Source organism: Copadichromis virginalis, linkage group LG7 (genome assembly GCF_057382275.1).
Source record: "Copadichromis virginalis isolate Kocher_CV1m ecotype Utaka linkage group LG7, C_Virginalis_male_GT1.1, whole genome shotgun sequence".
NCBI lineage: Eukaryota > Metazoa > Chordata > Actinopteri > Cichliformes > Cichlidae > Copadichromis > Copadichromis virginalis.
In genome coordinates, this window is record NC_140624.1 from 62,710,561 (window position 1) to 62,737,995 (window position 27,435).

Below are 27,435 nucleotides of genomic sequence, written 5' to 3' on the forward strand. Positions count from 1 at the left end.
CACAGCAGTCCATCTGCATCTTAAGGATAAAGGACACTCTTTCGAGGATGCCAATGTTCACATTTTGGACAGAGAGGACAGATGGTTTGAAAGATGAGTGAAAGAAGCCATCTATGTCCACTGTGAGCGACCATCTTTGAACAGAGGCGGGGGTTTACGACACCAACTCTCTGCCATCTATAATCCAGTTTTGAGATCCCTTCCCAGACGCCTTAACGCCCACTCACATCCTGGGCCATCTGACCTCAGGAATTCGCATGATAAGGTGGGGCCAGGTTTCACAATGAACACACCCGAAACTCTGGCTGATTGGGACCCACACCCAGTTTCACACCTTGGCTCAGGCGATTAGAGGATCATCAGGGGGTCCTTTTGTCCCTCTGTGGGGGGTTACTCCCACTAGGTTATATCTGGGACTCTCCACCATTTGACCTTAGAACTGAAGAAGCTTCTCAGATGAGAGGTGAAACGTCTTCAAGCAACTTAAAGAAGTCCAGACGCTTTTCTTTGCAAGCTCCTTTGACTATAATCTGGGTTAGACTCTCAGTGTGTATTTTGTCTTCTCTAGAGGTTTAGGATAATTTGACTTTAAAGATTTGTATGGTTTGAATGAATGCTTGCTGTAATTTTCCACACAAAAATAATAAACAATGTTCACTGTGTCATAGGACAGCATTTAAGTGGAAACTAAAATATTGGAAGAAAAAGATTCTCCCATTTAATTCAGTGTCACTTTTATAGTGCCTAATCACAACAGCAGTCGCCTGATATTGTAAAGACCCTGCATTGCTATTCGTAATTGGAACATGAACTGCAGAAGCACCTGGCTCTCTATTAAAGTGCATAAAACACTACTCCACAGTCCGTACAGATGTTCGTTGAACGTGTGTGTGTTCATGATCTGCTGATTAGCGTTACGGACTCCTCCACAGTGTTGAAAAGTCAATCATACTTATTATTGAGTTAAGACAGTTTTTGCCTTGCCCCCTGGAACACCCTTCATTGTAACCTCCCCTTGTTCTTACTAATACACTTGTCCAGATGTTAACTTGTCGTCACTTAACCGATTAAATACATTGCAGACTGTGTTCCTACAGAGTGCGAGAACAACATTAGGGGAGACCGGGGATAGTTGTAACATTTTTGACATTTCTGTCTGTAAATTGGAGCTCTTTTAAGGTAGTGGATTCAAAATGTAATGCAAAGTATTTGCATGTCTCGGCTATTAAATAGTGCAGCTATTTTCTCTGCAGCACAATTACCCATTGCATGGTATGGCCTCAAACACAAAGAGTGAAATGTTACAATTAACCCCATAGTCTGGGTTAGTTGTAACATCCCGGGGTGAAATGTAACACAATGAAATAAGGGTACTGACAAAATATTAACATGTAATCTTTGTTTATTCAACACATGAATGCACTTAGAGCCATTTATGTAGCTGTGTGTGTGTGTGACAGAATGCAGAAATCTAGCTTTTGAACATATTCCAACCCCCCAAAAAAGACAAATTATGGAAATTTCTGCAACTGAATATTTCATTAATTTTGGTTGGTCTTCCTTGAGTTTGGCCTCATTGGCTCAGTGGGCATTATAACCTACAACTCTTGCACCAATTTTGAACATAACAATGAAGCTGAAAAAATGTAGTTGTTCACCAGCATCGCAATTCCATTACTTTTTATCATGGCTTACCTTGGTGTGGTTTGCAAAGTGCTTCAGAAAGATGAGGAAATCTGTTTCTTGCATCCATCCTGATTTATTTCCACTACCAGTACTTCCTACTGGTCCATCTCTGACACAGTGATCTGCATAATGTATGTGTGGGAACACAAACAGTGGAGGAATTGTGTTGCCAATGGCATTAACCGGATATACAAATGCGACCAGTGAACGTCTCTCTGCTGATGTCGTTGCCCCAACTTGTTTAATATAAGTTAAAGTAATAGTGTGGTAAGTTGTAACATCTGCATTATTGTTACAACTAACCCAGACTGTTGCTGTTACAACTGACCCAGACTCCTATAGCCATGAACTAGCTAACATTATAGCCAACGGCTAAAACATTAGCACTAAAGACCTACACAGAATATATCCCCATAGACATACAAATAACATAATTTAAGTTTGATGAGTTTAACTGCAAAGCGGATAATGCTATTAAACATTGAAATAAAGTAGAAAAACTTACTTTTTGGCATACAGATTACTTTTTTTCATGTTAAATTGTCTGTGTTTGACAAAATGTGCTGATTTTTCACATGTGACAGCAGAACTGAATTGGGCATGCACAGGATGAGTCACATCATTTGAAACTTAGCCCTGATTGGAGAAATTTGAAGTGTTACAACTGACCCACGTTACAACTATCCCCGGTCTCCCCTACTAAACAAATCACACTCGTTAAAGGAATATGAGGCAGTTAGGGTTCCAAAGCCATCCCGCCCAGGAGTCAGGTCTTTCTGCCAAAGAAAAGTCTCTCCCTTTCCTTCATTTCTCCAAATTCAGCCTATCTATACTTTGCTCTTTTTTGTCCCACTCAGATCTCCTTCCGCCCCCAAGTCCCTCCCCCGTTTTTACGTTACTTTAGGGATTGTGCGCTCCTCCTCTTCTTAATATCAAGATAATAACGCGTGCAGAGTGGATTTGAACTTCCAGCCAGACCAGTGAAGTGGGTGAGTACAGTGGTCTGAAAAATAAGCACGCTCACACTCCGCGGATCATTTGGAGTCTCCGGCAGTTTCATTTGGAAAAGTTTTAAGAAATCAACCCGAAACGAGCCAGCTGGACTTTGGATACACTTCCAAGGTTGTATTACATTATTATAATTATAATTATATTAATCATAATAATTATGATTATTATTATGTTTTCTCCGTGGCTCACCTGATGTTAACTAAGGGTAATATTTGTGTGGTTATTTAGCGATATTACTCTAATGTCAGTGTTTTATTCCCATATCAGGAGCTGCTTTTTAGGTGACGGGAATGTTCCCACACTAGTAGATCCAAGTGATTAGACACTCATTGATAAAATTGAGCCAGGGACCAATTACGTCCCCTCAACCAGCTGATTGATCACTTGATAAGCGGTATCACTGCAGCAGCCTCAGTGAAGCCCTGGAACAGCTTAGCACACACGTGGTTTCAGAAGCAGCGCTTTTCTCTTGTTTTTGAATTATTTTTTAATAATAATTATTATGCAAACTAGAGCTATGTAAAGCATTAAAGCAAAACCTAAATGTGATTCACCGACACGAAGTGTCCTAATAAGATTAAGAAAGGTTTCTCAGTTATTCATAATTACTCAGAGACAGTTAACTGTATTTATGAATTAATTTATTTTTATTTAACGTTGAAATAGAACAAATAGTACTTTATATAGTCCAGGCAATGTGAATTCCAGACATACATGTCCTAGTTCGTGCAATAATGGAAGAAAATTGGGAAAACATGTTATTCCATTATGTCTGTTCATTTATTTTAGTTAACAGTGATTCAAAACTGTAGGTTATATGAGCTACAATAAAACATTTGATTTTATTTCTATGAGATTAAGTGAGTAAAGAAAAATAAGATTTTAAAAGCCTAATTTTGTCCAAGTGAAACTGTACTATAGATTACTGAAATGCTGCATAAAAATCCACTTCACCTGGAAACACAGTCTAGTCTTTTTATTTACAGTCTAAGGCTACAGCGCAGCAGTATTTGTGCTCGTCTGCACCAACACTACTGGTTGATATTCCTGTACAAACTACTAATCTAATAATTAATGGCTTGATTGGTCAGTTGAGACTAATTGACTACAGTTTAGAGGGTATTACTAATTTTAAAAATCATTTTAGGTTATGCTACTAGGTACTACACTAGACTGCACTTTCTGTGGTTTGTGGTCACTGTGTCGCTTCTATGTTTTAAAAAAAAAGCTTATCTCATTCGAACATTATAACATATATTAACTAAAGTTAACTGTAGTCTTACAGTAGGCTAATATTTGGCATTTATTATAAGGTCCCACACTGACTGTCACTGCTTTTTTTTCTTTCTTGCAGATACTGTTGAGATGATTAAACACATCCTTATACTCCTGCTCTGTCTTGTGTGTCTGTGTTCACCCCGTCCTCAGCCAGGTAAGTTGAGTCTAGCAGGATATGATGATTTTGTAGCTGAATCCAAACTTTGTAACCCGCCCTGGTGCTTTCTCTCTGACGTAGCTGTAATTACGTGCCAGATTTGCAGATCCAAGACTGACAAAGTGGAAAATTATTATACTCTCAACACAACACAAATTCACTCTGCATACACACGTAACCAGCATTCCCTGGTTAAGTGTGTATGCAGTCACACATACACACACACACACTCTTTCACTTGTTTTTTTTTTTTCCATTTTCTTCTTGCAGCTGAACGCTCCCACACTTTCTCAGAGCAGGTATTAGTGCAATACTTCTGCAGATTCCACGGTTGTTTATGCAGGTTAAAGATATATTTCCATATAGAATTGCAATTCTCCAAATGTTGAACTATAGTTGAACTCCACAGAAACTGGTTTCCTGCTTTGAACCAAACCCTGCTCAGGTGTAGCTGGTCACTACTCTTGCTTTGAGATTGATCTGCAGCTATGTGTATATTGAGATCAATACAGCCATTAGGCCATGGGCATAGACTTCTGGGTATGACACATGGGCCTGAGGGGTCTGGTACTTAGCTATTGGCAGCAGATCCTACTTTTCCTGATTCTATTTTGGGTCCTGAGAGCTAAGGAGTGGGTCGCTGTGGATCAGTGTTTCATTGGATGGGAAGTGACGTTGATTCACTGCATTGGGCCTCTGCCTTGTATTTTTGGAGCCAGACATGATCATATTTAGACAGGGTGGAGTACTAAGTTATCAGCTAATGTCAGCAAGCTGAGTTAGCTAGCCTCACACAAAGACGCGGTGTAACACACAGACAGAAATAGCAAAACTAGTAAAATACTGGAATTGCACTCATGAAAAGTGGAGTCTAGACTTCTTAGTTAGGTTGTACGTCCATTAAAATGCTGCAAAAAGCATTGCTTTTATTCATTTTAGACTCAAACTGGTTCCTGTTTTCCTTCCAGCACCTCCAGAGATGGCAGTGAAGATGGAGGAGAAATTGGCTGTAGCTGGCTCTCTAGCAGACACAGTGGTGCTACCGTGTTACTTCTCCATAACGCAAGCTTATCCCAGCAGCTCCGCACAAGCTCTGACGCACACCCCTACACCTGCGCAAACTCACAGCCAGAGCTCTGATGACTACGGCAGGATCAAGTGGACGAAGCTAGATGGGCAGGAGGAGAAAGTGGTGCTGGTGGCCCAGGGACTGGGAGTAAAGTTGGGGCATAGCTTTGAGAGCAGGGTGTCAGTGCTCAGCTACCCACAGTGGTTTGGAGATGCTTCTCTGGTGATAGGGAAGCTCAGGGCCAGCGATGCTGGGTTATACCGCTGCGAGGTGATGCATGGGCTAGAGTCCACTCAGGTCACAGTCATCCTCACTGTCAGAGGTGAGTAAAACATACAGGAACACTAGCAACTCACCATTTTATAGTCAGATTAGGAGTCTGTATGCAAGTCTACAAACTTCATTGTCTGTATCCAGATGTGCCCAGCTGGCAGAGACTTCAAAGTTGAAGGTGTCGCCAAAAGTATTGACTGAAATGTGTACACGTGCCATTTTCTTTAAAGTGCCCTTCCTCTCTGGTCATTGTAATGGTCTGTTTTCTAATCCATCTGCTGAAAGAGGAAAGATTCTCTGAGATGACCTAAAAACTTTTAGGCAACTAGTCCAAAGCTAACTGTGTCCAGCAAACACTTTACTCCAGTGTGATGTGGAAACCTAAAGTCTGCTTTACACAAACACTCGCACCAGTCCCAAAAAGCTGATTCTGTTCATCGTAGCGTTTTCAGTGGGAGAAATGTTTCGGTATCATCCAAGTGACTTCTTCAGTCTCAGCTGACTGCAAGTTTCCCAACCTCATAAACAGTACATTTGCACAGTGACTGAAACTAGCACCACTGGCAAACAATGGGCTGGGAGGTCTCACATCAGTCTTTCACTCATTCAGGAGACATCTTGTGTCTTGTTGTGTGTGCTACAAAGATATTACCACTATTTTAAGCTGTGTGCTGTATTGTGAGGAGAGAGTGTTTTAAAAAAAAAACAACATATGCTGGAGATCCAGATCTGCATTATTTGCAGCCTAGGAGAGTGGCCAGCATTCATTTTTTAAAAGTTTAATTCTGATTTTTTAAAATTCTCAAAACACAACCTTTCAATTTTAGACAAAACTTTATTTAACACAGGCATCACTAAAGTCAAAGCATGGTGGACAAAGAAATTCACAGGACTGGGAGCCACTGCGATAGAGGGAGAGGTGTGTTATTTCACAAGCTCAGGTAGAAGGTGTGTATGATTGCAATGGTGAGTGAAAGGAGAAGGGTAAGAGGGCGAAGCAAGGCTACAGAGAGGGGTGGTTCACTGGGTGAGTGGGTGAGTGATAAACGAGCAGATGTCCGACGTCCTCTTTTCCACAGCGGGGGTAACTTGCAGCAAGCCGGAGGGCAGGCAAGTGAGATTTCAGGCTTACTCCAGGAAAACTAGAGGTAAGACCAGTGGCAGCTGGTAGGTAGCAAGTGGGCGAGGAGGACCAGCATCAGAGGGAATTTGGTTCTTAGTGGAGATGAGTGAATGCTGATCCAAGGATGCAAAACTGGAAACACAGAGCAATGTTACACAGGGAAATGAGTATGCTAACGGAACATGGAGACATAAGGAAAGGTGGACCTGGGAACTAGAAACAAAGCCTCAGGAGCAGAATGGAAAATATGCCAGAATACCAAAACACACCAGATCTTGACAGTACCCCAAGAGTCACCTCCAGGCACTGATCAGACACGGACCTGCAAAGACACTCGTAGAAGAAAGAGATTAAAGAATGGTCAAGGATGAATGCCCGCAGGACCCAGGAATGCTCCTACGGGCAGTACCCCTCCCAGTCCAACATGAACTGATTGCGCTGGCCTTGCTGACAAACGTTAACGAGCCAGCAAAAATCATAGGCTGGGTGGCTGTCGATGAGCCGGGTGGGTAGTGGGGGAGGATCGCATAGAGGGCACAGTTGACTGGAATACACCGGTTTGAGTCGAGACACATGAAAGGTGAGATGACTGCGCAGTGATGGGGGCAACTTGAGTTTGACAGTCATGGGACTAATTACAGAGTCTATTTCATATGGACCCATAAAACGAGAAGCTATTTTTTGGGTTAATGATTTTAATGGTAAATCTTTAGTTGGAAGCCATACTGACTGGGTAAGTAACTGGGTGCAAGGGAGCAATGACAATCAGTGTACTTTTTGTTGTGGTTTTAAGCAGAGTCCCCCTGGTTTGAGTCCAGACCTGCTGACTCAGTTGGAGGTAATGTAAAAGTAATGCTGCTCATCACCCTGAACACACCATCCCCACTGTGAAACATGGTGATGGCAGCATCATGCTGTGGGGATGCTTTTCTTCAGCAGGGACAGAGAAGCTGGTCAGAGTTAATGGGAAAATGGAAGGAGCTACATACAGGACAATCCTGAAAGAAAACCTGTTGGAGGCTGGGAAGGAGATTAACCTTCCAGCAAGACGATTATCCTAAACATGCAGCAATAGCTACAATTGAATTGATTAGATCAAAGAATATTCATGTGTCAGAACGGCCCGGTCAAAGTCCAGACTTAAATCCCATTGAGCATCTATGGCAAGACTTGAAAATTGCTGTTCACAGATACTCTCCATCCAATCTGGCTGATTGGCTATTGATTTTGTTTTGATTTTAAGTTTGATTTCCTGATATGTAGATTTGTTTTTCAAGCATGAACTGAAACCTTGACTTTCGGATATTCATAATTTTGGTCATATATTTCGTCTCGAGGACCTTCAATAATGGATCTAAAATTATGTTGATTTAATAAAACGCTATTGAAGGCATCCATATATTCCTGATTGTTGATAACCCTTCTGCAGGTGTGGTGTTCCACTACAGAGCTAACAGCAGCCGCTACAGTCTGAACTATTCTGAGGCTGTGGAAGCGTGCCACTCTGTAGACGCATCCATCGCTACACCTGAGCAGCTGACGGCTGCTTTTGAAGATGGCCTCGACCAGTGTGATGCGGGCTGGCTTGCAGACCAGTCAGTTAGGTATGTTCCTACATTTCTTTAAACAAATAATCTCAAGTTTAATGTCCCTCGTTATTTCATGATAAATTAGCAGATAAAATAACCGAAATTCAAAAGTTGAAGTGCCATTTTGAATCTCAGCGAGCCCAAATGTGATGGTAAATCAAGTGCGGTAGGCCAACTCTGCCACACCAACCCTCTGTATTTCCTCCTTCATTACATCCATGGATCTTCTCTGAGACTCTGCACTTAAGTCACATTTTCGTCGTGTGCAGTTCACTGTGTTGGTGCACAGAGGCAAAACTACAAAAACTGTTATTGTACACGTACTTAGGGACCCAACTATAGAACATGAAAACCGAATAAACAAATAAATATGACCTCTTTAAATATCAGATCATTTCTTGCTCTGCTTTTAAAAATATTGTCATTATTATTGTTCATTTTTCAGATATCCAGTCACAGTGACCCGTCCAGGCTGCGAAGGTAATCTAAAGAATCGGCCAGGTGTGAGAACCTACGGCATCCGTGACCCCATGGAGAAATATGATGTGTACTGTTACGTAGACAAACTACACGGTAAATACACATGCAAGACAAATACATACTGAAATACAGAATTATAGAGGCAGTGGTTAGCTTAGCTTAGCATTAAGTGTTTAGCAGAACACTTTTCTGAAGTTAAAATTTCAACCTTGTAGCTCCTCCACTAGTTTCTGCTAGTCTGCTGCGGCTCTATACCAGGGGTGGGGAACTCCAGGCCTCAGGGGCCGGTGTCCTGCAGGTTTTAGATGTGTTCTTGAAACAACAAAGCTGATTTAAATGGCTAAATTACCTCCTCAACATGTCTTGAGGTTCTCCAGAGGCCTGGTAATGATAATAATCATTTGATTCAGGTGTGTTGATCCAGGGTGACAAATGTAATTCATTTAAAACATCAAGTAAAAAGACTGTGGTTAGCTGTAAACTGACTTTGTGTATCTGCTCTGTCTGTAGGCGAGGTATTCTATCCTACTTCCATCAGCAGTAAGCTCACCTGGCAGCAAGCAAGGGAAGAGTGCGAGAAGCATGATGCCGTGCTGGCATCGCCCGGTCATCTGTTTGCAGCCTGGAGGGGGGGGCTAAACCGCTGCGACTTTGGCTGGCTATCTGACGGCAGTGTCCGTTACCCCATCACCGTCCCCAGGCCTCAGTGTGGAGGAGGCCAGTTGGGGGTCCGCACACTTTACAAGTATGAAAACCAGACTGGTTACCCAGACCCCACTGACAGGCACGGGGCTTTCTGCTTCAAGGGTAAGACAGAAACACACATTGATCCAAACTGGACAGTAATTTACTCTGCTCATTTTCTTATTTGCATGAACTTAGTCTTGCAACAGAGTGGTCTCATATCTATTAAGTGTTTATCCCGTTATCTAGTTTCAAAGGGTGAAAAAGGCTGCGTAATAAACAGTTTTAAAAAGCATGTCAGTTTCGGCAGCTTCTTTCATTTAAGCCACATACATCGAGCTGGTTTCACAGGACAGGAGTCTGTCTCTGTTATTTAAGGGTTATTTTACCTTATATAAATATTAAGCACATTGACATGTCTGTGCTTGTGATTTGGCGCTATATCAATAAAATCTAATTGAATTGAATCGAATAGTTGAAGTCTCTGCATCCTAGTTGGCTTTTGAAACTCCAAAAACCACAAGCTTTAATTACAGATACAGTCCCACTCAGGACCTTTGCAGGTCACAGAGCAGTGTTTCACAAGACACCGAGCATGTATGTGCAAATTGTTTGGTCATATTTTAATGAGGAATTCTGCTTAGAGCAGTTGTGTCTTTAGATGCATTGTGTAACCTGGTTAAGAAAATTAATATTACAGATAAAAAATTAAGACAAATTACAAAGTGTATGGAATCCAGGTCCATGCTGCACTGTTGAGCTTGCAATACTTGCCCTCCTCCAAACATCCACAACACTTTGACAAGAAAAGTCTAATTTGGTCAATAAACACTGAGGTGTCACAATCTGCAACCACTTAAAAGCCGAGTAAAAAGAAGTTACAAAGAACAAACCCAACCAAGAGAAGAATGATCTCTTAGTAGCCATGTTAATGGTGGGCCATGTTTTTTACGAGGGGAAAAACCCAGCACGTGCACTCTAACACAGATAGAACGGAAACAGGACAAGTCCCTAATGTTTCACAGCTGCGACCCTGCCCAAACTCAGACAGACAGACGGAGGAGGAGATGTAAAAGAGAGGGATTTCTCCCATAAGTGACATCATTGTATAAAAAGCACAAAACTTTAACAGTGAGCCCAGCTCAGTCTGCAGTGTGAAGCTGCAGCATCAAGTATGAGGCACTAAACATAATTTCACTCACTTGCCTTTCTGAACATGAAACCTGTGTAATGTGCTTTACCAAGACTTAAGTATAGTGGCAGGACTGCAAGAGAAAGTAAATGTACAGTGACGGACAGACCCCAGCCAGATGGTTGAAGCTCGCCAAATACATGACATCATATCTGGGAAGGACTTAACATGCAGCCAGGGTCTCCTTCACTGTGCAAAAAGACAGACTCAACCACAGTTAAAGCACAAGTCTGCAGGCAATTCACACCTTTAGCAAGCTCTTTGATAGAAGCAGTAATCAAAAAATGCAGTTTAACAAGTATTCCTTCAATAAAAGTCACAATAAAGGTACAGACGTATAACAGCTTTTACTTAGTAAAAGTAGTGCAGAAACATTTGATTCAATTCAGTTCAATTTTATTTCTATAGTGCCAAATCACAGCATCGGTTGCCTCAGCATCTGCTCTGTGACTGCTTCACCTGTTCTGTTACAGACTTTCTGAGGACTTGTGTAACCCAGTGGAGTCTAACTGAATGGAGCATGACCGTAACATCATTTTCAGTTTTGTTTTAGGTTGTCAGAAAGGTATTTTCTCTAGATTATAGAGGATAATAGTGGTGTTGTACCTGCAGTATAAAGCATCATATAAGAATCAGTCCATTTACCATTATGTTGAAAAGTCTTCCTTATATGTCTCTCTAGATCTAAAATTATGGCTATAGTGCTAAAGAGAAACAGGAAAAAAGCACACTCACAAAACCCACCCAACCAAACACCCTCCTGCACATTCACACATGGAGGGGACTATGTTACATCCAGTTTATTAAAGCATTATGTATGTGACGCTCAAACCCCCCACTCACTCCCAGGACACTAACCATTTGAACTCAGCACTTAGACACATACAAAGGAATGCATTGTATGTTCAGGAGCCCTAATTGTTAGTTTTTCATGTGGTATATGCTCCATGATAACAAGGCATTAATCTTCCCTTTGTGAGGATTTATTCATGCACAGCTCTCTGAAGGTCCACTACATCATTTCTATCAGGTTGAGGTCTGGAGCACTGATTCTTTGCTTTTTCAGTTATTCTGTTGTAGATAAGCTGCTGTGTTTGGGATTATTGTCCTGTTGATGACCTAGTTTCACCAAGGCTTTAGCTGTCAGACAGATGGCTTAACATTTGACTGTAGAACTGTCACGGTCCTGGGTCGGTGACCCAGTGTTTTGGTTTTTGTCTGATTATTGATCTTTGTTTTTATCTGGAGTTTGACTGCTAGTGTGATGGTTTCTGTTTTGTATTTCTAGTTCTTAGGTTTTGGTCCCCTGTGTAGTTTCAAGTCCCTGCCCTTGAGCCAGTTGTATTTCCTGTTTTACTTTGAAGGTCCATGTCTCAGGTCATGTATTCTGCTTTGCTCCCCTCCCCCATTGTCTTGTCTAATTAGGTTCAGCTGTGTCTCACTCCTGTGTGCCATCTCCTTGTTACCTTGTGTGAATATTTAGTGGCATTTTAGGTCAGGGATAGCTCAGTAGGTAGAGTGATGGCCCCATGATCGGAAGGTTGGGGGTTCGATTCCACTGAACGGTGACCCTGAGCAAGGTACCGTCCCTACACACCGCTGCCCACTGCTTCACAGAGTGAATGGGTTAAATACAGAGAGGAATTTCCCCTTGGGGATAAATAAAGTATACGTTATTATTATTAGTGTGTGGTTACCTCTCTTCTTTGTTGGAGCATCTGTGTATCATTCTGTGTATTATGCCTGTTAGTCATCTTGTTCATCTTCCCCACTGTCTCTCCAGCTAAGTTTCCATGTTTCAGGTTATTTAGTTTTATGTTTCTAGCTTCATGTTTAGCTGTCCCCAGTTTAGGTTTTTATAGTGGTTTTGAGGTAATTCTTACAGCCACAATAAAGGCTCATTCTCAGTTTGAAACACTCCCCTTCATCATTGTCTGCACCTGGGTCCACACCTCTTATCTCCACGCTGTTTGTGAGACAAACCGTGACAAGAAAGCAGTCTTCTCTGCTAAGATGACTGGCAAAAGTCTTCTGTGTTTTCCACTTATGAATAATCGTTCAAACTGTACAATGATGGACTTGGAAAGGTATGGATATAGCCTTACATTATAACCCTTCCTAGACTGATTGATTACTGATGTACAATTGATAATGTGATAATGTGCAAACTGCCAAACCATCAGTATTTATAGAGGTGTTCACACTTACTGATGATCAGATAATCAAGTGAATTTGGTTAGCAGCTTAAGTCCCGTGGAAACACAGAATTTTACGTAGTTTTTCACACACTTTCTGTATTTTGCCTCAGTTGATACGGTGTAATAAGTCATGTTTTTGTTCTTTATCTGAGGTTGTATTTAACCAATTTTAAGATAATTTTTATTATGTCTTGAGGGTGTGCTATTTTTTCTGGGGACTGAAACAGCTTCATTCTTGACAGGTGACTTAATGTTTCCAAAATCAGCAATCAATCTGCTGCATTTCCTTTTATAGCTTGCTGTGTGCTAGCTGCCGTCTGACAGCTTCCCAGACTCCTGTTTCTTTATTTAATGACTCATTGGTTTTGCTGATTTCATTCTGTGAACATTTTTCACTCAGTATAAATGTTGCTTGCTTGGCTAAATGGTTTTTAACGCACTCATAGTTTTCCACATTTTCCCACTGCCGGTGCTGTGTCTTATTTTCCAAAGCAGACGGGTTTATTTTCTACCTAATCATTCTTTACATTACAGGGAGTGCAGAATTATTAGGCAAGTTGTATTTTTGAGGAATAATTTTATTATTGAACAACAACCATGTTCTCAATGAACCCAAAAAACTCTTTAATATCAAAGCTGAATGTTTTTGGAAGTAGTTTTTAGTTTGTTGTTAGTTTTAGCTATTTTAGGGGGATATCTGTGTGTGCAGGTGACTATTACTGTGCATAATTATTAGGCAACTTAACAAAAAACAAATATATACCCATTTCAATTATTTATTTTCACCAGTGAAACCAATATAACATCTCCACATTCACAAATATACATTTCTGACATTCAAAAACAAAACAAAAACAAATCAGCGACCAATATAGCCACCTTTCTTTGCAAGGACACTCAAAAGCCTGCCATCCATGGATTCTGTCAGTGTTTTGATCTGTTCACCATCAACATTGCGTGCAGCAGCAACCACAGCCTCCCAGACACTGTTCAGAGAGGTGTACTGTTTTCCCTCCTTGTAAATCTCACATTTGATGATGGACCACAGGTTCTCAATGGGGTTCAGATCAGGTGAACAAGGTGGCCATGTCATTAGTTTTTCTTCTTTTATACCCTTTCTTGCCAGCCACGCTGTGGAGTACTTGGACGCGTGTGATGGAGCATTGTCCTGCATGAAAATCATGTTTTTCTTGAAGGATGCAGACTTTTTCCTGTACCACTGCTTGAAGAAGGTGTCTTCCAGAAACTGGCAGTAGGACTGGGAGTTGAGCTTGACTCCATCCTCAACCCGAAAAGGCCCCACAAGCTCATCTTTGATGATACCAGCCCAAACCAGTACTCCACCTCCACCTTGCTGGTGTCTGAGTCGGACTGGAGCTCTCTACCCATTACCAATCCAGCCACGGGCCCATCCATCTGGCCCATCAAGACTCACTCTCATTTCATCAGTCCATAAAACCTTAGAAAAATCAGTCTTGAGATATTTCTTGGCCCAGTCTTGACGTTTCAGCTTGTGTGTCTTGTTCAGTGGTGGTCGTCTTTCAGCCTTTCTTACCTTGGCCATGTCTCTGAGTATTGCACACCTTGTGCTTTTGGGCACTCCAGTGATGTTGCAGCTCTGAAATATGGCCAAACTGGTGGCAAGTGGCATCTTGGCAGCTGCACGCTCGACTTTTCTCAGTTCATGGGCAGTTATTTTGAGCCTTGGTTTTTCCACATGCTTCTTGCGACCCTGTTGACTATTTTGAATGAAACGCTTGATTGTTCGATGATCACGCTTCAGAAGCTTTGCAATTTTGAGACTGCTGCATCCCTCTGCAAGATATCTCACTATTTTTGACTTTTCTGAGCCTGTCAAGTCCTTCTTTTGACCCATTTTGCCAAAGGAAAGGAAGTTGCCTAATAATTATGCACAACTGATATAGGGTGTTGATGTCATTAGACCACACCCCTTCTCATTACAGAGATGCACATCACCTAATATGCTTAATTGGTAGTAGGCTTTCGACCCTATACAGCTTGGAGTAAGACAACATGCATGCAGAGGATGATGTGGACAAAATACTCATTTGCCTAATAATTCTGCACTCCCTGTATATGCCAGCTTTACAATAGGATTTTCGCAAATACTCATTTGTAACTCACTGCTACGTTGATCACTAACACTTCTTCCTTCCTAGCATTTGTTTCTGAATGACTGACAATAACATGGACAAATGGAAAAGAAAGAAAGGAGGAAATGAGAATGATTGCACTGACAGCACTGGTGTTGTTAGGCCCTTGCAGTGATTCAAACCAGTAGGGAGCGCCTCTTGCTGCCACCACATTTGATATAAAGAAAGACTTGTGAATATGGCTAGTTTTAGTGAAAATGTTGCTTCCTTACATTAGTATTATGTGTTTTGCAATTATTTTTTTTGTAGTGACTAAGAAAAAATTATGCCTTTTTCATTAACAGAGTTGCAGTTGGGCAGCACTTCTTAACTGCCGAGCTCTTTGTAGGACCCACTTCTAAATTCTTGTCTTGCTCCTGTGTTCCCCTCTTTTACAGTTAGACTGGAAGAGCCAACAACTACGAGTTCCCTGATGACTCCAATTGTGTACAAACCTGACATCCCTACATATAGTCCCCATGCAACAATAGCTTCACACGTTGAAAGAGCTGAAATCCAAGGAAAAGGACCAGAACCTGTTGGACATTCACCCACAGACAGCCCACTTACTTCTACACACACCACAGCCTCTGCAACTCTTACTACCACTTCACAAGAGCTTGTATCAGGAGATATCTTGCAGCTGCCTCCATTACCCACCTCCCGCACTCAGCCTCCACGTCTGGACATCTCCCAATTAGATCAGGCAGGACCGGGCGGGGGTGAGACCAGTGGCAGAGGGGAAGAAAGCAGCAGCCAGGGCAACTCTGGTGGGTCTGAGGTAGGAGCAACAGCAACCCCGGAGATCACATCAAGGCCTAGTAAACTTCAGGACATCAGTGCACGGGTTGAAACGTCATCAGTTGAAGACGCCGCTGCACACCCAGTTCCATCAGAGATCCTTACACCAAAGCCAGACATTGCAGCTGGGACTACTGAAGTGGGGGAACAACCTGCAGTTGTTTTCAAAGAGGATTACACCATTAGAGCTCAAACGATATTTGACCATGAGAAGTCTCTGGACATTCCTGAGACGGCATCAGCAAAACCTCCTATCCATCTCATCATTGTCAATGTGCAAAGCACCAATGGGTCAGAATCAGGTGAGCTGGGTGGGGTGTTAAATAAGTCATGTAGTAATTTAAGTCATACTGTTAGGCCCTGGAAAGCATTAAGAGAAATGGCATATAGATGCCAGTACTGTGTTGAAAATTTGGTTGGAAGTACTGGCAAAAATAATAAGTACATGTTAGCATGTCATGTAAGCATCGTTCTCTAGAAAGAAGGAGAAGTATGATGACAAAAACACACATATGTCCATGCCAAAACATGTCTTTTTTTCTTGGCGTGATTTAAATAATAATCTATCCCACGACAGAACATATTAACTGGAAGCCAGCTGGCATTTAAAGCCCCCAGTATGGGGGCTGTAGAGGTAGACCTCCAGAGTGGGAATATTTCACCATTGGCAATAAAAAGATTATTATCTAACATGTGGTGCAATGTGCCCTCCTGAATCTTGTAAAAGGCTTTGGCTGAGAACATTTATCTTGGGAATTACTTTATGTTTGTTATGTTGTGCTGTCAAGGACTGAAGAACAGCTGATTTTGTTGTCTCAGTGGAGCCACATACACCACAGCCTTGAACTTGTCTAAATACTAGTCTAAAGAGGTTTATGTATAAACATAAGTGTTAACACAGCTTTAAAATGATTGAGAAATCTTGAATGTAAGCACACTGATTTGCAGCACTGTGATAACAGTGCAGATAATTCAATTCAATGGTATTTATACAGCGTCAAATCACAACATTAATTGCCTCAAGGCTTTATGTCGTAAGGTAGACCCTAAAATAATACATACAGGGAAAAAACCCAGAACAACAGAACCAGGCTCAGGGAGGGGCGGCCATCTGTCACGACCAATTGGGGTGAAATGCGATAACAGCACCTTGCAAGTGGCTCTCCTGTCTACTGCATGTTATACCGAGGCAGCATCCATTGCAGCAGTGAAATAACACTGGAACAAACTGTAGACTGACCCGATTCTATCAACAATTTGTAGTAAGAACTTCATGTGTAAAATGGCAAAGGACACAGCTCATGGTGTGCAACCTTTTTTTAATATGCTCACACATTTCACACAAAACATGCTGTATTTGTAGAGCCAGATGTGGAAATGAAGTCAGTCATTGCTGTGCAGCCAGTTTGTAGTTAAACACACTGTAAACACACCACAGCACTGGAAAAAACAGGATGGGTTCGGCAAAAGACAAACACTGTATATCAACAGTCTTTCTGAACACTTTCTTTTCACTCACACGCAAAGAGACAGTGGAGGTCTGATGGAGTGATTAGTCTGCTGGCTTTAGACATGCCTACAGAGTTTGGTCTTCAACTTTCCCATCAGGATTTCTGCACAAAGAGTTGCCAACAAACCACAAATACTGGACTGTAATAATCTTTTCTCCAGGGAGCAGTTTGAGTTGCTAAAATTAACAAGTTCTCAAACAATCCCTATATTCTACACTTCATTTTCTCTTAATTCGTTTGAATTAGCACCAATGTTTGATTACATTAAACAGGCTAACCAAGAACTGGCACGCAGTCATGTTATTTTTCCCCCTTCTGATTAGGCTGGATATGGCCACAGTAGGTCCTGTGTTGTGTCTTTAATCTAGGTTCTCTAGAGAGAAGAGAAATTTCTCCGTTCGAATTACAACCATATCAAAAGTACATATTTATAATTAAAAAATTAAAATCACTTGCTGTCAAATGTGAGATGTAGGGCGTGATTTGCAGTGAATGCAGTGGTGTTTACAGCAGTAAAACAAAGACACTGTATTTTCACCAGCTTGCTCAGATCTTTGTTTTGGCATATTTTGTGCCTGGAAATGGTTAATAGCACTTGACAAGAGAGAGGCCCTGTCTGCCCAGAGCCTAATAATCATTGATTCAGATTACAGTGCATATGTGTTTCCTACCCTTGTGTTTGTTATTAAAATGATGAAGGCCTGTTCTGTTACATGTGTAATATACCATCACATGAGGCCCTCCAACTCTCAGTTCATATCCTCAGGAAATTAGGAAAGTTGAACCATTGAGTGTTACAATGAAGAATGACTTCTTCATGTGGTGTCAAGTTCAGAGTGACACAGAGGTTGACATGGACCAATTAACTAGTCACTTAACAGTAACAGCATGCTTCTTGGTCAACTGTTTTTTTCTGCTGAAGTTTTGTACATATTTAGACAATTTAAGGTCTATAAGTTCTCTGTTATGACTCTATATACATTTGCATACTCTGCTTCCCCTCTGTATAGCTTCCATGTGTACCACTAGGTCTTAATGAAGAGACACAAGCATGCATTGTTTGAGAGAAGCCGCTGGCACAGACTGACCTTAATTATAGGAAACTCAGACTTTTAACTGTTAACCATCCAAATATGCTCTTCGGCTCATTTTAACAAATGTCAGAAATGCGCTACTGTGGGTTTTTGCCAGAGCTGTAAGATCTTAGATCCTTCACTGAAGTTGCAGTACCACAATGCAAAAGCTCTGCTTTCAAATGCTTTACTGATGTTAAGGTGAAGAAACGTCATCAGGAATATTAAAAAATTAAAAATATAAAAACCTCTGCAGGTTTACGATGAAAAGATCACCATAGCTAGTGTGTCTTCGAAGTGAAGCCTTTAAGCTTAGATTCTGATGGCAAACCAAGATTTCCGAATGTATTGTAGTATGTGGTGAAGCCACCTTGGCTGGATTTTGTGAATGTAGTACAAACTCTTCTGATGAGTCTATGGTCTCGATCACATTGATTTTTAAAGCTAAGTAAGCAAGATATGCTTTAAAACTGGCTACCTTGATTCTAACTATAACTGCATGTCTGTCAGTATCACAGTCAAATCTGACCCTTGGTCTTGAGTTTTAAAAGTTTAAGGCAGCAAAAATGTCTAGCTTGAGGCATTATAACAGAACTTAACATAACAACATATGATGTTGTGGTGGATACATCCATCTTTTTTTCTGCTGTCTGTGATTCCCTCGCTCAAGAGCACACTTAACTACGACGAAACCACCAGAATGTCACCTGTTGTTTGGGATCACTGACTGATCTTTAGCCTGTGTGAGTGGGGCTTTAGCAATCAGTTTCACATCAACTGCCAGCAACCTGCCTAGGAACATGTGTTTTTCCTCTCAACTGCTGGTTGCTAGTTCATAACTGACCCGTCTCTAGACCTGTGTTTCTGAGGCCTTCATTATACATGACTTTATGCTACAATACCATGAGGATCTAGTTTAATTATAATAAGCAAAACTTTTTTCTACCAGGCTGCAAACAATTTTAAATTTGCTCTAAAGTTAGTCATTTTAACATAGAGGCTGTATGGTGATTTATTTGATTTTTCCCAAGAGGCTGTGGCCTGGTACTGACATTGCACTTTAAGTAAGGAATAAAATCATAACACTTGTTGCTTGTTTTTCTTTTCTTTTTTTCTTTTTTTTTTTTGCCTTGATGTGTTATATGGCTGCTTATCATCTGCCTCTAGTGAATCGTCTCCTGGACCTCCTGAACCAGCCTGTGACCAGTAAAGGTATCCAGGGCAGCGGGGAGATCACTTCCCTTGAGGTGCCTCCGATTGATATGGCACAAATAGTCAGCTTTGTCAATGGAAAACATGAGGTACTTTCTATACACTGATATGTCTACTAAATAATTCTAGTTTAATCCTCCAATATATGTCTGTGTTTGTGTGTTCTCCCTTTTTTTTCTATCACTGCTAGTAAACACAGCTGTGTCTTCAGCAAACTAATTCATTCAAATCATTCAACCAGACGCCCTCTCCGTGAATGTGTAAAATAGTCTAATCTGGTCTGAGTCAAGCTACTGGCTCTTTGTCATTCTTTCTCATTTGTTAAAAATAGCCAATTTGTTTCAATCCATCCAGGTAACACCTGAACCACAGCAGCCAGAGGAGGCCAGAGGAGATCAGTTTGAGACGGCCACTCCTGGAAATGTGAATGAGACAGAAGTAGAGGAGGAAGAAGACATCAGCATGACTCCCTTTACCTTCGAAACTGGAACCGGGGAGATATTTCCAGAGGAAACCACGGACAAGATCATTTATCTTCAAGCTGTATACCCAGATGATGTTGGAGTCTCAGGCCTGGATGCAGACACAGTTTCTTATGTTTTTACAGATGCCATGAGAATCAACACTCAAGAACCACATGAAACAGCAGTCTCAACCACATACACTCCCCCTGTCTCTACAATATCAACTCCAGTCCTGCTTGGTGTTTCCAAGGATGTTGCTCATGTTGCCTTAACTGATGAGGACATGGAAGGCTCTGCAAGCAACTCCACAGACGATGAGGTTGGCAGTATGCAGGAGGGCTCTACAGATGGTGCTATACCCACCCTGGCTACCGGACACCAGTTGGATGCGAGGACTGATGAGACAGAAATCGGAGGAACAGAGGTTGCGACTTTTATCCCAGACACAAAGTCACAGGAAACCACTGAGCAGGCCCAGACTGGGGACTTTGAAGGGTCTTCCTCTGGAGAAGATGAGGCTTCAGGTCAAGATGTATACCCGTCAGACACACGCAGTCTTAGCACCATGCTTAGCACTATGATTTCAAATGACCTTTATACCCAACAGCCTTCACCTGCAGTACCTACAGAAATCGCAGATGTGCTTGGAGTTTCATCAGGTGATGTTGCAGTTACAGACCCAGACTCTGGTGCAGACCAGCTGTCTGATGAGGAGGGAGCTTCTGGGGAACTTTTCAGAGAAGTCGCTATTACTGTTTCACCAGCCATGGCAGCTGTGACCTTCACCAATGTAAAGAGCACAACTGCAGAAATGAGCAAACTTAAACCCTTTACCCATCCCTCCTTTGAAAATAAGAGCCATCCAGCTGTCGCTACTGAGTCTCCGTCTGCCTCCTCTGACATCCACGCTCAGTTTTACAGAGAACATGCTGACCTGTCCACCATGGAGAACATAGACCAGACCACACTCTCCACTACTTCACCCTTTTATACTTCTGAGCAAAAAAGCTATTCTGTCCCCCAGCGGGCTCTAATCCCTGACCCGGCTGCCACTGCTGTAGCAGAGGAGAAATTTGTAGACGATGATAAAGACATCACCCCCTTTTTTGTGGAGTCCCAACCTCAGATGCCTGAACAGACAGTGGCCACAGTTCAACCTGAGACCAGCTCGGACACAACTTATTCAGTCATGACCAGCACTATAAACATTACAGGTACATGAACTCTGTTGTTGTTGGTTTGGTTCATAGCTGCTTCAGTTGTTTTAAACAGCACAGCAGCTTGGTTTCATTCCCCTGCTTAACATTTTTGCCAGTTTTGGCAGCAGCTATAATGTTTGAGCTGAGCCCTCTCTCAGCCTTCTGCCGTAGTTAAAAGGGATAGAACATGCTTTTTCAATGGTAATACCCACTTGTGCTATCAAAAGTCTGTAATACACTTTTAAAGTTCCCAAATACAAGGTTTTCCCTTTGCACATCAAGTATTAAATAGACAGCTTAATAGCTGCTCACAAAAAATTATTACATAGTTTCCACCTTCATAACAACTCACCCATTGTTAACACACCCTCATGGATTTGTAAAACTTTAGGGGCATGATGATTTCAGTCAGATGTGAGGTAGCTAGCAGGTGTCTGGTAGGCCTGACCTAGCAGTTTTAATGAAATTATACGACAAATAATGTACTGTCAGATCCGTGAGCTGACCTTACTGTCCTTAGCTGACATGTTAGTCCACCTGCTTGTTCAAATGCGGTTACTTCATGGCTTCACAAAACGAACATTTTGGCATTGTGTGATGTTTTTCAAACCAGAAGTGACCAAATCCAGCTTAAAAATGCAGAGTCTTGAACCCAAGACATTCAATTTAGTTTTATTTATCCATTTATTCTCTTGTGCTTACCTTTTTCAGGGTGGCTGCAGCTTATCCCAGCTCTCTTAGGGCAAAAGGCAGGGTACACACTGGACAGGTCGCCAGTCTGTCGCAGGGCTAAGCAGCATTTAGCATTTAGCTTCCAGGTTTGCCTATGTGATTTGTAGCAACAGTGTATTTAAGTTGTCCCTTGTTGGCCTCGCTTTTCTAGAAGATGGAGAGGTTCTACAAATATATGCATTAAAAATTCACAGCAGGATAAAAGCCTGTCCTGTTTGCAATTGAAGGTTCCTTGTAAACATTTGTGCAGATGTTGAATTTTCTGATATATTTTAATATGAGCAGGTCAGCCCACCAACAAACCGAGTGTCTATTACCACAAACGTGGACAGCCCTGCTGTGCCAATAAGGAGTTGCAAAGCCTTTCTGAACTGCAGTACGTTTCACCGCTCTTAATGATGTTGATGATTTTAATCGTTTTCCATTCTCATTGTCTCCTTGGCAGATCTCCTGCCATGCTCAACCAATGTGTGTCAGAACGGAGGCTCGTGCTACAAGAAAGGACCACAAAATGTCTGCATCTGTGCACCTGGATACACCGGGTGGCACTGTGAAACAGGTACAGAGAGCCTCAGAGCCAGGTGTGCTCTTTTAACAAGCCATCCTGACCCTTCCTGACAGGTGGATGTATAATAATGCTGGTCTGTGTTGCATGTCTGAAGATATTGATGAGTGCCAGTCTAACCCGTGTCTGAATGGAGCCACTTGCCTGGATGGGATCAACTCCTTCACCTGTCTCTGCCTCCCGAGCTACAAAGGAGAGTTCTGTGAACAAGGTCAGGAAACAGAATTAATAAGCAACTGTGTCAAAATCATTCATCTATGGAAGTCAGTTCTCAGATATATTCTTTTCAAGTAAGTCTGAACTTACTGCAGAGTTTGGGTCTTTGGGCCATCATTCAGCTTTGGGCGTTGGCTCTTCAACAGATGAGTTCCAGCCGTAGGACTAATATTTCTGCCGTTACTCAGCAGATAATCAAAACTCAGGCACACAAGAGGACTCCGAGGATTAATATTTTCCAAACAAGGAAACAGTTCTCAGCAGCAACAGTTTTTTTTCTGCTGCTCTGAGCAAAATGTTTGGTTTCAGAATGAGGCCCCATAGTTTTTCTTTTGTATCATGTAGTCATGATAAGAAGCCATTTAACTAAATTCCGCTTTTATTTGCTTGCTTAAATTATTTTACTCAGTCTATTAATGGTTTGGAGTCATACATTATACACTACTTAATGTATTCATATGCAGTCATTGTAGAATAAAAGTACAACAACTGGATCTGTCAATTCTGAGGTTTCACAGTATATATCAGGATATTTAAAAAGTTATTTGGTCCTTAGCAAGTCTTGAAATGAGTTAAATACAACCACAGATGAACAAGAACAAATTACATATTATGTGCTATTATTTATTTAACAAAAATGTAGCGGAGGTGTAGTGTGGTGTGCCACTCCACTCGCTAGTTCAGTGACACTGGGACCTGGAGAAGGGTGTGTGCCAAGCAGAAGATGCTCCACTCAGTGACTGCAAGGTGCTCAAATCATCATCGCTCCACCACTGTGCTGACAGTTGGTCTGAGGTGTTTAGGCTGTTTGGTTTACTCCAAACATGCTGCTCTTATTATGGTCAAACATCTCCATTTTGGTTTTGTTGTTCAAATTTAGCTCTGCAAAGCTAAGCCATGCCAACATCTTCTTTTTGGAGAGAAGCGGCTTTCTTCCAAACATCCTTTGCGCTTAATATTGTGGTACCTACACTCCTGAGGAAATTTGCATTTTGTTCTGCTTATCCAAGTCAGCATTGTTGGGGTCTTGTGGAAAAAATAGAGACATTGGTGCTATAAGAATTCCCAGTTTGCAGGGCGTATCTATTTGAATGATGAATACAGTGTGTAAAGCTAAATGTAGACACTCAGACATAAATTATGGACTGTTTACTGCTTATTTTTCCCTCCTAGTATATGCAAGAGTTCAAAAATCAGGGACACAGCTGTCCTCTTGCAGCTTTTTGCCAATGGAAAGAATGAGGGAAGAAAGATAATTGCCCTCTATTTTTCCAGAAAGCTTTTGCAGCTGCGTGTGGAATTGAATCAATACTGACAATACTGCTTCAGTTTTTTCAGGCTGGGCTTAATATCCTGGGTGATGCTGAGTGATGCTATGTTTCATACTCAACTGACCACTCTGCTAATTTCAAACTGGCAGACAGAGAGCTGTGGCTTATAGTGCTGCATTCATTAGAGACCTCACCTTTCATTCCAGGTAGCTGCACAGAGGCAGGATTAAAATGAGGTCAGTTGATGATGGCTACTACCTTAAAAGACTCGACAGATACTGTCCATCATGACTTTACTGGCATGTATAATTCTGGTGCCACTGATACAAAACAGCCATTGTTTGTATGGTCAGACAAAGCAAAGGGCTGATTATGTGACTTGTATATGAAGTTGAATGTGTGTTATACATGAGCTCTTTGTGTGTGTCTCTGTGTGCTTGACCTGCAGACAACTGGATGTTTGTGAGACTTAATGAAGTCCAACTGTGTGTTGCTGAGCTCATTCAGTGAGGGGCTTTCACTCCCCAGCTGGACCTCAGCTCTCTCTGTGCCTCTCTTTCTCTCTCACCGTCTCTGGCCAGAGCACAGAAATAAAATTCAGAGCTGTTGTGTTGCTGTTAGCTTCACCGTTACAACAGCATGTTTCCAAAACAACATGTAACTTCATCAACAAATGAAAATCTGATTCCAGATTATGAAGTGTACTAGAAGGCAGTGATAGGCAACCAGGGAAATGTAGTATAGCTACTTTTAGACAGAAGTTCGATTAGCTACACATTAACACCTAAGGAGTGGGTAAAATGTGGTTACGAAGCAGCAAAGTCTAAACATTTTCTTGAATATGCCACATGAAGTTTGAAAAAAGGCACTTATTCATAGTAAGAGATATTGTGTCTTACAGTCTGTTTAGTAGAAACCGCATACTAATGCTGGTTGAAGCTTCCCTTTGCTCTCAGACAGCTTCAGCTCTTTATTGTCATGATCCTAGTTTTGGTTGTTATAGTTTTGATTGCTAGGTTTTCATTTGTTATCTAGCCTTACATTTTCCCTCCTCCTGTCATATTGTGTCTAGTTTCCGGTAGTCGTATCCCTCTTTGAAATCAGTCCTGTCTCAATGCTCAATTTGTCTGTTTCTCGGTTATGCCTCCGTGTGTAGTCCATGTCTGTTATGTATTTTAAGTTCTATCCCTTGTTCGGTGTCTCCATAGTCTCGCCTCCGTCTCCATGTTTATTCGCTTCTTTCCCAGTGGTGCCTCTGTCTCTTGCTCCCTCTGTTCCTTGTATTTAGTCAGTCTGCATCTCAGTGTGTTTCTCATACTTCCTGTTTTACTTTGATAGTCTTCTGTCCTGTTTGCAGCATGTTCTGTTTTCGTTCCCCGTCTCGTTAGTTAGACCATGTTCAGCTCGATCCCCACCTGTGGTCTGTTCCCTTGTTTGCCTCTGCTCATTGTCATGATCTCTCTCAGTTTTGTGTGTTCTGCCACTATGTTTGTTTAGTTTATACGGTTTTTATTTTCATCGTCAAATTAGTGCTGCTGTCCTGCTGTATCAGAACCTGTGTAGTATCAGGTCCATAGACCATACTGTATAAACACTGATTTGCACCTGTGGTCTTTCTAATGGTGATGTCTGCAAGAGCAAAAAGGTTGGTTCTGTCACGATCCTGGGTCTCTGACCCAGCGTTTTCAGTTTACGTTTTGAGTTCTTAAGTTATTCCTTTATTATGTTGAGTAATTGGATTATCTTTTGGTTGCCTTTAGTTTATTTATGTTTCACTTAGGTCTTCGGTGTTAGTCTGTCATGTTTCTTGTCTTCTTGTCCTTGTTGTGAAGTTGTATTGTCATGTCTGCTTTCCGTTCAGTTTCCTGTTTTATTTTGAAGGTCTATGTCCTATGTCAGTGTAGTCAGTTTTGCTTCTTTTGTCTCGTTATGTCAGATTAGTGGCAGCTGTTTCCTCCTGTGCTTCCACTTCCCGCTCGCCTTTTGTTAATATTCAAGTTTTGGTCCAAGTTCGTTGGTGTCTATATTTTGGGTCCTCTTCGCAAATTCATACAGTGTGGTGCCGCATACTGTGACAGGTTCTATAGAAGTCTTTTCCTCCTTTGAGTTGTGATCTTGGTAAACACTTTATTGATTAGTTTAAGATCTCAGTCACAGCTTTTAAGTGTTATTGAATACACTAGGATCCATCACAAGGAGAGGTGACTTGGATTAGTTTGCTTTTGACTGACACTACCACGTGATAAGCTGTGATAAGGCATGCAGTGTCAAACCTGGTTTTATAACACCAAAAGAACGTGCTCAGCTCAAGGCTTTACAATGCGACCTCACCAACCAAAGCTGAAGTCACTATCTAACATTTTATTTCCAGTCAGTGATCTAGTTGCTCAGAAGGCCACTGAAAGCCACTAAATTAATTTTCTTCATTAAATTGATTTGCCAAACAATTTCTTTCTGCATTATCCTGATGAAAGTAGCTGTTAAAAGATGCCAAAAGGGATTCAGGTGATCTGTCACAATAATCAGTCAGAACGTGGTATTTAATTCAGAAATGAGAGGTGTACTATGAAACAGGTGTACATAGTCTTTGTTAGCTGGCCTAATAAAACCAAGAACCCTAGTCAGAGATACTGGCTATCACAACAGTGGTTCACAGTTTTTTGGGTTAACCCATGGTGTTAATTTCTATTGTAACATCTGTATATTAAAGCTAAGTCCTTGGAGTTTAGTCCTACGAAATGCACAACGTTTGGTGAATTGAAGATTCTAGACTGGCTGTAGGTGTGTAGGATAAGTCTCTTACCTGTTAATCTAATAGAAGGGCATCCCTCGGATACAGGCAGGTTGACATTCAGATTGCAAGCACGGCATCTGCCACCAGATTAAATGTAGCTTTATCAAACATGGCTATGGTTTTAAGTCTTCAGGAGTGCAGTTTCAGTGAACCTGTTCATAGTTAATGACAGTAGAAGCAAACATTCTGAGAGCCTATTTGATGTAGTTGTTAACCGAAGCTCCTGGCATGTCCTAAATTTGATATTTCAGTATGTGGATTTTGTTTTATTGCCTTAAAGATAAGTAGGGACTTGTCATTAGTTATGATATAGCCACATACATACCACATTTTTAATTCTGCACCAACACAAGAAGTCAAGATAAAGTGTATATCATATGAAATATTTTTTCCACCTCGTTTGATGGTTCTTTCACACTTTGTTTTTCTCTTTCTGCAGACATTGAGATGTGTGGTTTTGGTTGGAAGAAGTTTCAATCTCACTGCTACAAGCACTTTACACACCGTCGGACCTGGGACGCTGCAGAGAGGGAATGTCGGATACACGGAGCCCACCTGACCAGCATCCTGTCGCATGAGGAGCAAATTTTTGTCAATAGTAAGTTTGTGTTGTTTCGATGAGGTGTCTAAAATGTTCCTTATACTATCAGTCGACAGTATAAGGAATTATGGGTCTAGAGAGTCTGTGAAAAAGTCCTTCGGGG

General features: G+C 41.5%; 1 protein-coding gene across 2 annotated transcripts in view; it reads left to right on the plus strand.

The window, feature by feature from the left end:
- Positions 1–2,614: 2,614 nt before the first annotated feature.
- Positions 2,615–27,435, plus strand: part of vcanb (versican b) — a 34,421-nt gene continuing 9,600 nt past the window's right edge. The window contains exons 1-12 of one of the 2 annotated variants that reach the window (XM_085464653.1): positions 2,615–2,808; positions 4,052–4,129; positions 5,101–5,523; positions 8,027–8,201; positions 8,632–8,759; positions 9,177–9,473; positions 15,292–15,996; positions 19,446–19,579; positions 19,845–21,168; positions 22,331–22,444; positions 22,548–22,661; positions 27,171–27,329. In XM_085464653.1, coding sequence (XP_085320779.1) covers positions 4,063–4,129; positions 5,101–5,523; positions 8,027–8,201; positions 8,632–8,759; positions 9,177–9,473; positions 15,292–15,996; positions 19,446–19,579; positions 19,845–21,168; positions 22,331–22,444; positions 22,548–22,661; positions 27,171–27,329 — 3,640 coding nt within the window. In that variant the 5' untranslated portion in view covers positions 2,615–2,808; positions 4,052–4,062. The remainder of the gene's footprint in view (positions 2,809–4,051; positions 4,130–5,100; positions 5,524–8,026; positions 8,202–8,631; positions 8,760–9,176; positions 9,474–15,291; positions 15,997–19,445; positions 19,580–19,844; positions 21,169–22,330; positions 22,445–22,547; positions 22,662–27,170; positions 27,330–27,435) is intronic. The other variant, XM_085464654.1, reaches the window with a different exon arrangement.